Here is a 15,239-nt window from a genome sequence, read left to right on the forward strand (position 1 = left end):
CATAGCAAGAAGGCCTCCGGTTAAAGTCCTGGGTGGGGGACCTGAACCATCATTCACAGGAGACCTGTGTGAAGTTTGCATGTTCTTACTGGAACTCCTGCTTCCTGTCATCACCCAAAACCATGCTTCATAGGTTCTTTTTTTGTCCCTAGGTGTGCTTTTATGGCCCTGCGACAGGGCCTGCCCAGTGGCTGGGTTAGGCTCCAGCAGCCCTGTGACCCCAAAAAGAATAGTTTTAGAAATTAAAACCAATCAGAATAAGATTGGTGGATGTAATATGGTTAAACTGACAAGGTGGGTTTAAGGACAAATTTTAATTTAAATGCATCCTTTTTAATGTTCAATTTCACCACCTCCATGTCTTTGATATCTTTCCAGACTTCTGCAACCCCATTTGCCTTTTTGCTATCTGAATACATTTTTAACTTAAACGCATTTTTGTTGTTTCATGCACACTGAAATGGACCAGAAGAGAAGGCATTAGGCGGTGGTACTCTTTATTACAACACATTTAGAAAACCAGCTTGTGTGGGTAGACACCATTCGTCAGGTAAAAGGAGGAGCGGAGATATCCTTTCAGCTGAGGAACTTTCTTGATAAGCGGCAGGAGCTTAGAGTCAACAGCCTTCTGGTCTGCCTTCCTTTGCTCTGTCAGCTGGTATTTCTGAACACAAAACAACAAAATATTCAGATCATTTGCTCCTGAAGTCTGAATTTAAAGGATAACATTCCTGATGAGAAAAAAAACTACCTCTTTTTCTGTATCAAAGATCTCGCCCTCTTGGTGACGGGGTTTCCTCAGCTTCTTCTTCTTAAAGTAAGCATCGGTGAGGTTTTTGGGGATCTTCATGCCACTGATGTCAACTTTGGTGTTGGTGGCAATGACAAACTTCTGGTGTGCCCGGCGCAGGGGGACTCTGTTCACGGCTAGAGGGCCTAACAGAAAAGAGGGAATAAAAATAAATGACCACAAGATTTCTCAACGAAAACAATTCCTCTGAGTCTTCTTCCTCACCAGTGACGAGCAGAAGACCACTGGAAAGCTGCTTCAGGAACACCACACGCTGGGAAAAATGAATAAAATGGATGAATTAGCTGTATTTTCTATCATGAAAACACTCCACCCTTCTATTAAAAACTATTTGCAATTCAATTTCATTCACAGTTAACTAAGACAACAATTATACTTAAAAAAAAAACACTTAATTTAACAGAAAAGGCTTTAGGTTTGTCAATTAGAGTTGAGACATTATATAGGTCAACTGCAGCTCAAACGGTGTGTGGGCACGCTGCTTCTTTTACTTGCAGTGCAGCATGTGAGTGGGAGAGAAGGACAAAGTCTCTGGCAGAGTGGATCACAGATTAGTTCTGTACTATTGTTCTACAGAACATTTTCTTGGGAACCAAACGAGAATATACCAGAGTGTGGAGATTCATTTATTCTGTGCATTCCAGATCAATGATCTGTGGAGTAAATTTGTCTCCTCCCATACAGTCGCCTTTTTGACAAGAATAATGCCTCAAATTTAATTAAAAAACATTACAAATGTAAAATAAAAAGCCAATGTTCCCGTGGTATCTTTATAACTGTACACTAGTTTTTGTACATTTCAAATCCACATAAAATCAGTCATGTTTTTGACAAGTACATATATTTTAGAAATTTCTAGAGTTACAGAGATCTTAAAGCTATACTTAATTATTTAAATTTTAGGAAAAAAAAAATCATAACTAAACATTCGTTTCTGATAATAAAAGACACCTTTTATCTTTCCCCACTGAAGATGCTGAATAATTATCCATGCCTTTATGCAGATGCCAGGCTCCCATGTCTGCTCTTGAATTATTAGTGCTTTAGTGGCACGCTGATATCCAATTCCAATAACTTTCAACAAGCGTTGCCGCGGTCATTTTGCTCTGGGAGTGCATTCAGATCAGATAAAATGGCAGATCTTACCTTTCCACGGTGGCGGCCGGTGAGCAGAATGAGCACGGTTCCAGGTGTGATGGAGGAGCGCAGCTTCCTCTTGTGCTGGCAGAAGGGCTTCTTTCCGTGGCTCTTCAGCTTGCGGGGCACGTCCTCCGTGGGGTAGTAGCGGGGCTATAAGCACAACAATTTTGATTTTAAGATACAGCGAACGACATCAAAATATGTAAATCTCCACCCAAACAGATTACACATTTAACTGTCTAAAACAATAAAATAACGTGACTATTCGCATGTAGTCTTCTAAATACGTGGGGCCAGCAACATTTAGGTATGGACACACTGAAAATATATGCAGGCACTGCAGGATGTGCATCTTGGTCGCACGTGATTACATGTGAATATCGGCCCCCCCAAAAAAATGTGTGTGATCAGTAAGACCATTTGTATAGGCTTCTTTTTATCCATTTTAATAATTTTTACAACTTGAGCTAAAGAATATATTTGAGTTTGATTAACTCTTGTTCTAATTCCTCAAAATAAATCTGTGGCCAAGGAAATCATCTTAAAAATTGTACATTTTTCAAAGAAAAGACAGAATTTCAAGTTTTTATTGTATAAATGCTTAAATAAATTTCATTTGTTTTTGTTATACTTTACATCCTTAGAAGAAAACAAACTCTTTATCTCCATAAAGTGTCCTCCGATTATTTCAACTACAACAAACCTTAACGAACCACTCCAGTGAAAATTGTTTTTGTTGTTTTTAACATGTTCATGTAGCATTTTTCTCGAGGAGAACATATTAAGAAAATTAGCTTCAAATTGCAATTCTGAGTATTTTTCAAATCGTTGTGAATCAAGAGGTGGCCAAAAAAAAAAAGAAAAAAAAAAAAGAAAATGCAGCTGAAAAAGATCCCATTTGTAACAGGAAATACACTGTGTGGGCCACAAACTCCCTGCTCTGGCTCCATGTACGTCTGTTTTTCTCATCTGAGCTGGTCTCTGGCTCAAAACTGTACGGCTGGATAGCTCCAATATTGCTCGCTATTTTTGTGGCACCAAAAATATAAGGTTGTGAGGGGCTCTAAGCTAGCGTGTAAACAGATAGCTCAGTCTTGGGTGACAGGAAGGGAGGGTTGTACTGCGCAAAAAGTCCCACAGACAAAGGCAGATGAAAATTCTAATGATACTATAAATATATAAAACATGTTTTTGACTGAAAACAGTAAAATCCTAATTTTAAAAAGCCATAGGGATTGCTTTAAAATATAGATCAAAATATGACTGGAGTGAGTCTTTAATAGTTTGAGGAACAAGTACACATATTTTCTTCACTATTAATATTGGAGATAAAGTGCAGAATCTGAATGGTTTCCCTACTAATCTGACCCATCACTAGTGCTCCAATTGTCGGGAGATTTAAAGCTGTAGCAGCGTCTGAATTTTTTTTTTTTGGAGGAGCCATAGCAACTTAGGGCCGACTTTTCCAACATCAGTAGGGAGATTCATGTCGCACTTGTGGCACAGAGCAGAAACACGTTTCTTCAGAGGCTGTGCTCTCAGGCAAGGACGTTTACATTTAAATCTAAGTATTGAGTTTTTGGATAAATTTTTAAAGTTATTAAACCATTGTTATGTATTTTCTGAGTGCTGGGAGCTATACGCTAATGTAGATGACCGGTGAGTACACATTATGTCGTCAAGGAGTAGTAATGTCTTCATTTGAAGACCTTTTTATTCCGTACTGATCTCATCGGAGGGATAAATGTAGAAATAGGGAGAAGCCATAGATGTTGGGAACCAATTCAGATTCATCCTAAATATTCTTGCAAAAATGCAGGCCATTAATTTCATTTGGTGAACACAAAGAGACAAAAAAAGTGCCTTTTTTTTCCTTTTTCTTTTTTTTTACACAGTTGATATAATTGAGAGATTGACAATTTCTGATGTGAATCTTAAGGAAATAAAAGTTGCAAATAATAAACGAACCTAATGAAGAAGCGTGACAGCAGTTCTTCACATTGAGTTGTCTACTACAGATGAACATTTTTGTAAACAAAACAAAATCCTTTATAATATCCCTCACCATTTTGCGCAGCTTGACCACACGGGTGCCTCCATTCTTGTCTCCACCAACAGTCTTGACAACAGTAGCTCTGGGTCTTTCCCTGATCTTTTTCTCCACCTGCAACAACAGTTCAGTCAAATGATGCAGAAATGAGATGTTTGGGTACAGGCGTCTATCAGGGTTGCAGGTGACCGGACTCACCTTGGTCTTAGTGGTCTTGGTCTTCCTTTTGTACATGGCCCGGCGGGCGTACATAGCAGACCGGGAGTAGCGACCGATCCCCCGGGCCAGAACCGGGTTCCGGCTCCCGTGCTTCTTCTTGGCAGGCTTTTTGTCTCCCTCTGCCATCTATTAGAAATAAAAGCAAATAAGATGTTAGCATGTAAAACAAAAAGGTTATTCTTGATGGCATAATTAATGTCTAGACTTAACATTTAAACTTTATACTAAGTCTTCAAGTGCAACTCAAGGGCTGCAAAGTCATCATTGTAAATTTGAATTTGTTGTCAACCGATTCTCCTGGTAAAATAAAGGTTAAGTTAAAAAACACGTGTGATACTTATGAGTTAAGGTCTGATCTGCGCATTTTGTCTTAAATCTTGCACGTCTGATTTTTAGTTTTCTATATGGACTGTCCACATTCCAGAACAGCACCCAAATTTCATTGCAACAGGTACAATAACACTAAAGGCTTTATATTCTAATAATGCAGCAGACATATCGGCCTTGTGTTAATTCATTTCCAGTGCTGTTACCAACTCCACATAAAGCATGACAATTAAGCTAGTTAGCATTTAGCATGTGAATGCGGCGACAGTCTCTTATTAGCTAGCTAGCCACTTGAATTGTCACCGACTTTAAAATTATCAATATATGTCATTACATACAGGATATAACCATAAAGTCGCGAAACAAGCACCACGCCACGTTTCTTTGAGAAACAGAGTTGACGTTGTGAAGCGACCAGAGGCTAGCTAGCGGCCTACAATTCCCGGTGAATTAAATGATTCGGATTTCCGACAGCTAGCGGCTTAAACACTGAAATATCATCGCCAAACTAACTGTTTAGATGAAAACTATCCCCTCATGGCAATTTTATGGAACATACTTTATTAGAAAAGGCAGATGACAGCAGATTTTTATTCCAACAGGAACACGAAGGCAAGGAGATCTTACCTTTGCTATGAAAAAAAGACCGACATCCGGGGATGTTACGTATATATGGACGCTCGATTCTGACGTAACTACGTCGTGTTGAGATGTGATGGTTGTTGTAGTTTTAAGCCAATTATATAAAATTATAAAGTTGGACTAAAAATCAAAACCATTTTCCTTGTTATTACAGTTTTTGAAGTAAAATTGTGAATAAACTAATATTATTAGAGTCTAATTAAAGTCATAATGGTCTCTGTCGTGTAACTTGTTTAATTTCAGATGATTTAAACATCTTTAATTTCAAATTCTAACTAAAATTTAAATGTAAACTGAACTATGATTGATTGTATCAGATTTTATGCCTCACATTGTACAGTACTTATACATTTCTCTTCTATAATAACATTTAAATATCAAAATAAGTGTTTTTTAAACAAAGATATTACCTTTGAAATATTGTTGTAATTTGAATATATTTACTACTTTTTTGATAGCATTTTAACCTCTTATTGCCTGGCATCGATATGCCTGAACATCACATTACCACAGTAGTTAATTCTGCTTTACTATGGCCCTCCCTGTGACTTTGCATGTAGAGGGTTAGCTCAAATATTAGCTCAAGTATTAAGGTGTTGATAAATATTGAACATAAATCTGCTGAGAAAATAAAATGAATTTACATAAATATGCATATTAGAACTAGAAAATGCCACAAACTCAAGATCTCATCATGATTTTTTTTAAACAACAAGCAAAAGTAGTTTTTTAACAATTTCATTTGTGATTCCTTAACACTGAGGTACAAAACCAGTTATCATAGAAGCCACTGAAGGTTTTGGCAACAAAAACGTCCTGAACATGGAGTGATTAAGGCAGTTTATGTTGTTCATATTTTATTATATTGCCATCATGATCAGGAAATCGCTGACGTTTTGTAAGCACAAATAACCTCTTACATCATTATGACAACAGAGCTGTAAATCAGAAACTTGATTTTCTTTACTAGCACAAATTATTAGAAGATGTGATGTTTTCCATACAACCCTTTTCTAAACAAGCTTCATTCTACTCAGGCTCATGGGAACCTGCTGAAGGCCATCTCAGATTTCACCAGGTAAGAAGTGCAATATACACTTCAGGCCATGAGTTCATCATGGGTCACACAAAAACAAAACACCCCAAAGGGCAATTTAGGGTCATCCATTTAGCTAACATGGACAAATGAATCTGTACGGATTGAGGAGTACTTCAAGAAAATGTACGCTACACAGTTTTAAGCTCATCCTGTCAGTGACACTGATAAACAAGTAAGTTTGGAGCGAATGGAACCAAGTAGTTGTCCCTTGTTAGAACATTGAGTGGCCGGTGAGTTTGCATGATATTATTTAAGGAGATTCCATGTGCCTCTTCTTCGGTCAACACTTTTCAAGGATGATGGCGATGCCCTGACCTCCACCGATGCAGGCAGATCCAACAGCGTATTTTCCCCCTCTTCGCCTGTGACAAACAAAGGCTGCTGAGTAAAGACTTGCATATCTATCAATGTACACAAACATTAGCAGCATATTTACCTGAGTTCGTGCACAAGGTGACCAGTGATGCGAGCTCCAGAGGCACCGAGAGGATGGCCGATAGCAATAGCTCCACCATTTACATTGGTTTTCTCCGGGTCCAGTCCAAGAGCCTTTGAGACGGCCAGAAACTGAGGAGCAAACGCTTCATTCACCTGTGGAAAGCAGCAGACGACCATGTCACTGAAGACAGCAAAAGCAGGAAATGGGGTGCTGTTTTCCATAACATTTATTTAGTTTTACTAACAAATTTAAAGTTTTACGCCATCAGCAAATAAACATTATTTTAACCATTTAATTCCTTCCTGCAGAATGCAAGGACCATTGGGTTTTTGCATTTCGTATTTCTTACTGAGCATTTGAGCGAAAACGTTGCCCCCCCCCCGCCGCCGCATACTCAGAAACTCACCAAAATTTGAACACCCATAGTAACCAAAGAAAGTTTTAAAATTACAGTATTATGGGATGGCTACAGAACCAACGGCTTTGCCATGTTGTGGAAAATGTGAAATTTATATATTTTGACAAAGTATGGACAAAGAAAAAAAATGTTTTAGTGATTTTCACAAAATGAAGCACCAGGTTAAGTTTACAACCACAACCGAATTTTTGTTGTTATTCAAGGGATTTCAATCTATCGCATCCTAATTCTAGGAGCATCATTGGGAAGCTACTTGGGGAGAAAAAAAATGACAAAATCAATTTTAAAAATGTTTTCTACTACTGATTACCTTGGTAGAGTAATATACACAATCAATGTTTTTAATATTTTTTTCTTAATGTGCTCGACTTTTTGGTTTATTAAGCAGATGAAGGGTTAAAGTTGGTAGATTTGGAAGTTTCCCTGTTGATCGCAATTTTTTTTAGCAGAATAAAAAAGTAACACATAAAAAAAATGTGTAAAATGAAAAAAATAACTAATGAGTCACTCAAGCAGAATAAAGCAATATGAACATATTAGGAATGTGGGCAAAAAAAAACTCAGTTGTCAAGGAAATCCAAAAATTTACTTTTGCCAATTCTTCTAAAAAAAAAATTACGTAGATCTGTTCGTTTCCCCCAGGCATAAATTAAAAAATGGTTGCTATAGACATAAAACAAACAAAAAAGTTGTTTTTTTGAAAGAAGTGTTTTTTTTAAATGCAATACTTTCAACACATTTTAAATTAACATACAAGTTTTCATTATTTTACATGTGAAGTCATTCTATCAAAGCTATATTTTAAAAATGCTGCAAACAAACCTCCACCAGATCCATGTCGCTTATAGACAGACCGGCTTTCTTCAGAGCTCCTGTAATCGCTGGAACTGGACCTGGAATGATAGTTAGAAAGTCCAAATTTATCAATGAAATATGAACATGTTTAGGTCTATTCAGGTTTCTTTCAAACCAGAGCGCTTCAAATTACATCTCTCCGGCGGCCGTGTCACTTACCGATACCCATAATGCTCGGGTCACAGCCTGACACATGATAAGCCACAATTCTGGCGAGCGGCGTGAGCTTGTGTTCTTTCAGAGCATCATCACTCGCAATCACCAGAGCAGCAGCACCATCAGACACCCCCTGGAGATCAGCAGACTCACATTTAGGGATATTTGATTTCTTTTTCGCTACAGAAGTCAAATGTCTGCTATGATCAGAACCAAACTGACTTCTGTTTGTTGTAAAGGAAAAGTGACCAGTTAAATTTAAATTTCACAGAAATCAGAGGAATTTCATTCATTACAAACTGGTTTTGGATCATATGTTTGTTAACACAAGCAACAGATTTTTTTTTGCTTTTTGTGAGATAAAATATAAAGATAAACAGTTTTTCTAATGTCCAGAGGCTTTAAAACTAGAATATTTTTGTTTTTTTTCTATCAGACTACAATCAGAGGGTGCAGGAACTCACAGATGCATTTCCAGCAGTGACGGTTCCCCCCTTCTTGAAGACTGGAGGCAGTTTGGCCATCTGTTCAGGTGTGGTCTGAGGACGTGGGTGTTCATCCTGAGCCATGGGCACCTTTCCTTTTTTAGTTTTTATGTCAACAGGTGCAATTTCAGCTGTGAAGTGACCCCCTTCATGAGCTGTAAACAAAATATTTATTAAGAATCTCAGAGACTAAATGTTTTAGTACTTCTCGGTGGAAAGAAGAGATCAAAAATTGCTCACCTGCCTTCCACCTTTGCTGCGTCTGGTAGGCATATTTGTCGCAGTCCTCTCGTGTGATCTCATATTTTTCTGCCAGATTCTCCGCTGTGATTCCCATTGGTATCTTCACATGCAGGTCAGTCAGACCCGCCCACAAGGTGTCCTCCAGCTGTCGGTCAGAGATTTTATTTTTGTCTTAGTGTCCTCCTATAAGCCGCAAGTTACTCTTTCTGTACATCCGACAAAAGCAAACCTTAAGATCAAATCCAAACTTTGTTCCAAAGCGAATGTTGCGAACAGCATAGGGAGCCTGGCTCATGTTCTCTGAACCTCCACACAAGACCACCTCTGACTCTCTGAGACAAATCTCCTGCAAAGGCAGCGACCGGCATTTGAATTAAAAGCAACTTATTCAATGCTCATTGATGTAATTTTTCATAATAAACGAGCTTCAGAGGAGGCTTACATGAGTACCGTTGATGATAGACTGGAAGCCAGACCCACACAGTCTGTTCACAGTAAGAGCGGGCACGGGGATGGGAACACCACACCTCAGGCCAACGTGGCGAGCGATGTACGGGGCATCCGCCGAGCTCTGAGGCAGAGAATGAATGAGAACAACCAAAAACATCCCTGATAAACGCGTCTTGGGGTCAGACGTGGCATACCTGCATGACATTTCCCATAATGACACTGTTGATCAGCTCTGGGGCCACGCCCCCTGCAGCGAGGGCTGCTTTGGCTGCATGCTCCGCCAAGTCTGTTGCACTGTGGTCTTTCAGTACTCCACCATAGGTTCCAAACGGAGTGCGCTTGGCAGCCACAACAAACACACCTGTGAAGAAAAGAAGCCTTTTAGTACTCCATCCACATGTCAGAGGTGAGCCATCACTAGAAGACTCAAAGAAAATGAATTGAAAAGAAGATGTTAAAAGGGTTTATGTTATCAAAAATTGCAAAAACAACACATTTTCCACATAAAATCTTCATTCTACACTCCACCTAATAAATGTATCTTATTGAGATATAAAAATAAATTTAAAAAAATGGTACCAAGTGTCTTTATAACCAGCTTGATATCCCCTTAAACTATTGATCGTTGTACTAGAACCTAATATTTGTGCTGAGAACAGAATGACCCGTTTCATTAAATACTGAAAAACATTATATAACCACCTGATGTGTGTAAATAAAGTGTTTGTTGTGCAAAAATAAAAGCATTCCAAAAAATCTCCATTTAAAAAAGATTTGTTCCTGTATTTCTCTATTTCATGGATTTGAATACAAGTATAAAAACTAACTAGTAGAGAAATTAGAGGTTAACAGAAAACTTAGTTTCCTTTTATAAACTATTAAAATTAAATATATTTTTAGCAGACTTTTTTGAGAGAATTATACACGGCTGAAATTTATGTGCATGTTTATGCAGAAATTATAAAATTAAAAAAGAAGAGGCTTTACAAAAGCCATATTCGGCAACAGCAATAAAATCCAGAAGTGTATCTAGAAGGCGAGCCAGAGGGCGCCATAACCACACTCGCCATTTAACTGCCAACCTTAATAGTCGATATCAGGCTGACTTTAAACTGTATTTAAGTAAACTTATTCTAAATAGCCATCATTAAGGGGACAAATGCTGCACTGATGCAGAGTCAGATTGGTTTAGATTAGTTTTAAATGACTGTAGTCATGCTAAATCCAAACCTAAAAGGATGAAGGACTAAATTAGATTTTTTTTTTTTTTTATTTCAATTGGGGGTTTGCTAACTGGCCATCTTTATGCAGAAGTTCTCTGTCCACAACTCAACAACATATGATATACAAAGCTTTAATTTCATGTTTTATTTATTTTGTTTTTTTTAATTAGAGACATGCACATTTAAGTTTTTGTTTTCATATTTCTTGCACGATTTAATAATCCAATACTCATGTCGAATGTGTCACCTTTATTAAAATATACTTTTAAGTCATCGGTTTTAAGTTTTTTGCAATTTTTTTCCCCCCAGAATTAGAAGTAGAATTAACAAATAAATAAAATAATCTGATTGTTATATGTGATAACTTTGACAAAAATGTAATGGTGGTTAATTGTGCACTAGTTTACTCATTAAAAAAATTAAAACTTGTATGTGTGGTTATGGTCACCACATCTTAGCTCTGTGAACAACCTCAGTGACACTAACAATAATAAAGCTTTAACAGCTGTGTCTGAAATAACTGTTGAACATACAATGAAAATATCTACAATATTCCATTTGCCCCCCCCATCACATTCGCCCCAAAAACCCTGAATGACCTTGAATCTTTTCAGTCACCTTTTGCCTACTTACTCCCTCCCATAACAAAAAGAGTAACACACAATAAAGTGTCTACAAAATGTGGGGCACTCAAAAATGGCATCTTTTTCTAGACATTTTTAAGTTACAAGAGGAAATTAGTGGATAACAAACTATTAGAAGAACACATGGGTTAAAAAATGAAAAAAGTAATGAAGATGACAAAAAATGGGGATGAAAATGAATAAAGAAACAAGTCAGGTGAGGTTAGCTAAAGGATTTTCATTTTAGAAGAAGTAGAACTTGTAATAATTTTTACTAGTTTCAAAACAATCAAGAAACAAAAAAAATTAAAGGAAATAAATGTTGCAATTTCCTAAAACACGTTTTTAAGAATTGTTGCTGTTTTATTTTTAGTTTCAAAGATAGAAGTAAATAAAACATTTATCCCTATTTAATAAAATTTGGATTTGGAAAAACGTTTTTGCAAAGAAAACTATAATAGTATTCATTTATATATGTAACAAAAAGGAAAGCTTTGTGATGAAGGGTAAATGTACATTTAAGTTGGCAGTTTAGGATATTTTTTTTTTATTAACTTTAGAAAAAGATTTGTTGTGTAAATTTAAATAAATATAAAGTCCATATATGAAGATAGAAATTATTTTAAAATGTAAATCTTTTGAAAGCAAAACTTTTTATTATTGTTGCAATGAGACATGCTTTGTAGTAGAAAAAAAATTCTTCATCACTAAATGCAAAAATGCTTTCCTTCGAAAGCTGGTTTGAGTTTATAAATACGCATAAAATATTATGTTTGTCAATAGATTCAGTTGATGACATAAGATTTCCTGAATCATAATAATTTTATGGCAGACCTTTGTCTTTACCTACTTAGTAATGACCTTACAGTCTCTAAAGCTTTAGACTCACCTGACATTTAAAGATATATAAAGATAATAATTAATATAATGTTACATATCAAAATGTAATCGTTCACACCAGGTTAAGAATGACTGTGTTTTGCTGCACTATCTAAAACATGTTAGCGAGCTTTTCTGCTAAAAATCTGACGCGTTCATTTACCTCTCAGAAGTGCCATGGTGTTCCTGTAAAATCCGATGACGACGAAAACAAAATTTCGCGAATTTTTCAATCTGGTACTGAAAGATTTATCAGGTTATGGTCCGAATCTTATTCAGGGTGAATGCAACTCGACAAACCCACTCCGACCTTTCCCCTATATAGCATGCTCCGTTCACTTCAAACTCAGACTCAGATTCGACACACTAATTTCCACTTTCTATATACATTTAACACAATCTATTAATAAGTAGATAATAATGTAGCACAGTATTTATATGTTTTTTTTATTTATTAAAAATATAACATATGAACTTTAAATGTTTTTCCTATTTTATGAGATGAAGAAATACGCGAAAGTGCGGCTCCCAGAAGTTATCGCGCTTCCTTTATACGTCATTTCCTTGCGACGCGCGTGTCGTTTACCCGAAAGGGACAGTCCATGGTTTTTCCAGGCTTTTTTGTTATTTTTGCCCAGAGTTGATCTCTAAATTACTAAATCACAAAGTGCAGACATGTCTTTGACATTGCCGCGGTGTTTGTGGAGGGTTTTATCCCGACAGGCTGCCCCGTCACGGTGAGTTTGATCAAAGACTGTCAAGGTTGTGCAGGTGATCAGTTTAGTATTTTGCAGCTGTTTGTTAGTTTCCCTCGTCAGATAGATTACTTAACACATTCTGATGAGTATTGCATTTTTGTTTTTCAGTTTGATGATCGGGGGAAATCCACATATTATGCAGGGTCCATTGGTTGTTCCTGTGATGGAGCTGAAGACATCAGCCCCCCTGAGGTACCACAATCCACACCTTCACTTAAAATTATGACATACTGCTGTGGACCAGGAGGGCCAAAGGAAAAGTTGGGTTTAGCCAAGCAAAAGAAACCACGATTTAACCGAAACCATAATAAATTGGAAAAGAATTTGCGTAATTATGAAGACTTTTGTCTGTTTTCTTCTTCTCATCTAGATACGGAAATCAAACCTGTAAATGTAATACAAATCCTTTTCAGGTGTAAAACACAAAACTTTATATGGTGTAATGTTAAATACTTAAGTTAATTAAGTTCACCTGAATATAACAAACTTTAATATTTAGAGAAATTGAAGCTGTCGGATATTTTTTTGTGATTTAGATTTGTGAGATACTTTGTGTTACTGCTAGGTCAGATATGTAAAGTTTTCAGCTCAGCCTATGTATTTGATTAATTTTAATTGAAAATGTTTACATCTTCACTGTTTATTTAAGCGTAACTTTCTTTAAATCTCATTTTAATGTCCACTCTTAATATTTTCTTTTAATGTTTTAATTTAAAGCAATTTGAATTGTCTTTGTACATGAAATGTGCTATACAAATAAACTTACTTTGCTTTACCACAGAGCGGAGCCAAAAAAGAAAAAGAAAGTGGACCCACGGAGGGAGCAGATGATGAGGGAGCGACTGAAGAAGAAGCTGAAGAAGCTGGAGAAGGTTCCACCTGAGCTCATTCCCATAGAAGACTTCATCACTCCAACCAAATGTTTGGATGAAATGAGGTAGAGCTCGTCTCGTATGAATATTTACCATATTTACCAAGTTTCATTATTTAACCTGCCTTAGATGAGTCATTTTCTACATAAACTGATTTTGTTTTATCACCTATTAAAGGAAACGGGCTGGTCCAGATCTGTCATTTGAAGAGAGTGAGAGCCGAGCGTTGCTGCTGAAGGAATGGAGCAGATACAAACAGGTTATTACCGTATTTTCTGGACTATAAGTCGCGGTTTTTTTCATAGATTGAATGTCCCTGCGACTTATAGTCCAGTGCGACTTATATACGAATTTTTAATGATGAGATATGGACCGTAAGTCTAGAGTGCCCTCTTATGGTGATCTATGCAATTACTTTATTTACTTTAGTTATTCAGACGTGACACAGAGGACGAAGAATTTAAGGGATTTAGTGATATGGAGTGAGATTGCGTGCAATTAATTGGAGTAAAGATACAAAGTTGATGAGTTCTTGAGGCTATAGTTAAATAAAACTGTTATGTTATATAAATGCTACACCTTTTCGTTTTTTTCATGATGCTAATATGTGAATATGTGTTGACACATATTCAGCCTGTTTTCTATTCACTTATGAATGTTATAACTTACCTTCCAGGATGATGTAATATCATTTTTTTTCAGCCAGTTTGTAAAATAAATTACTTGAAAAAAATGCGACTTATACTCCAGTGCGACTTATGTATGGTTTTTTTCTTCTTCATTATGCATTTTTTGGCCCCTGCGACTTATACTCCGGTGCGACTTATAGTCCGAAAAATACGGTAGTTTAATGTCATTACATTTAAAATGAATATGATAAAGATAAAATTTGTTATCCGTCCTTTATTGCTTTGAATCTGTCGTGGAAAATATAACATTTGTCTTTTTCTGGCATCAGCAACAGCACATGGCTGAAGTGGAGGCCATTGAACTGGCTTTGGAGGCGCAGAGAGAGGCACTGGAGGAGCTTAAACTGGAGTCAGAGGAGCTGTACCAAGCAGCTCTGAAGCCAGATCCACATCTATTTCCCTTCACACACGAGGGTCCTGCATACACGCCCCCGATATCCAACTACGACGCCCCTGACGGAAAGTATAATGACGTCACAAAGGTGTACACGCAGTGATGGACAGAGAAGCGCTGTTTGAGTAACTCCAGAGGACTGTTTTCAAGTTGAGATGAAGCAAGTTGGAGAGCCTGCAGAGTGATGAGCTTTTCTTCCTTTATGTGCGATTACATCACATCAAAACAAACTGTGTATCAAGGTGTTTCTGCCATTTTCATTTTAAAACTTAAAATAAAAAATGACTACTTTGCCATTTTTTTTAACTTTGTGTAATTTTGTTTGCTTTTAAATTGAAGGCTTTAATATGAATTGATTAAATGACTGTCAGTACAGCCTTAAAACAAAACATTTGAGATAAGATTTGACTAAAATGTGTTTTTTTTCTGGCCAACCCCAAAGATCAAGATATAGTGTTTTCGATTTA

General features: G+C 36.8%; 3 protein-coding genes across 3 annotated transcripts; 1 reads left to right on the plus strand and 2 right to left on the minus strand.

The window, feature by feature from the left end:
* Nucleotides 1-480: 480 nt before the first annotated feature.
* rpl6 (ribosomal protein L6) lies at nt 481-5,224 on the minus strand. Its single transcript, XM_024274870.2, has 7 exons — nt 5,175-5,224; nt 4,200-4,346; nt 4,017-4,115; nt 1,958-2,101; nt 1,016-1,064; nt 752-936; nt 481-664 (listed from the first exon to the last, which is right to left on the minus strand). The coding sequence occupies exons 2-7, from the start codon at nt 4,344-4,346 to the stop codon at nt 512-514; spliced, it is 777 nt and encodes a 258-aa protein (XP_024130638.1). The 5' UTR covers nt 5,175-5,224; the 3' UTR covers nt 481-511.
* Nucleotides 5,225-5,911: 687 nt separating this feature from the next.
* On the minus strand, nt 5,912-12,390 carry acaa2 (acetyl-CoA acyltransferase 2). Its single transcript, XM_024274861.2, has 10 exons — nt 12,223-12,390; nt 9,529-9,695; nt 9,327-9,455; nt 9,114-9,230; nt 8,882-9,029; nt 8,621-8,796; nt 8,160-8,289; nt 7,968-8,038; nt 6,725-6,879; nt 5,912-6,650 (listed from the first exon to the last, which is right to left on the minus strand). The coding sequence occupies exons 1-10, from the start codon at nt 12,236-12,238 to the stop codon at nt 6,569-6,571; spliced, it is 1,191 nt and encodes a 396-aa protein (XP_024130629.1). The 5' UTR covers nt 12,239-12,390; the 3' UTR covers nt 5,912-6,568.
* A 207-nt stretch (nt 12,391-12,597) lies between these two features.
* On the plus strand, nt 12,598-15,078 carry mrpl40 (mitochondrial ribosomal protein L40). The gene is made up of 5 exons (XM_024274858.2): nt 12,598-12,796; nt 12,926-13,009; nt 13,599-13,754; nt 13,867-13,948; nt 14,648-15,078. The coding sequence occupies exons 1-5, from the start codon at nt 12,735-12,737 to the stop codon at nt 14,873-14,875; spliced, it is 612 nt and encodes a 203-aa protein (XP_024130626.1). The 5' UTR covers nt 12,598-12,734; the 3' UTR covers nt 14,876-15,078.
* The last annotated feature ends 161 nt before the right edge of the window (nt 15,079-15,239 follow it).

This window comes from Oryzias melastigma, linkage group LG9 (assembly GCF_002922805.2).
Source record: "Oryzias melastigma strain HK-1 linkage group LG9, ASM292280v2, whole genome shotgun sequence".
Taxonomy (NCBI): domain Eukaryota; kingdom Metazoa; phylum Chordata; class Actinopteri; order Beloniformes; family Adrianichthyidae; genus Oryzias; species Oryzias melastigma.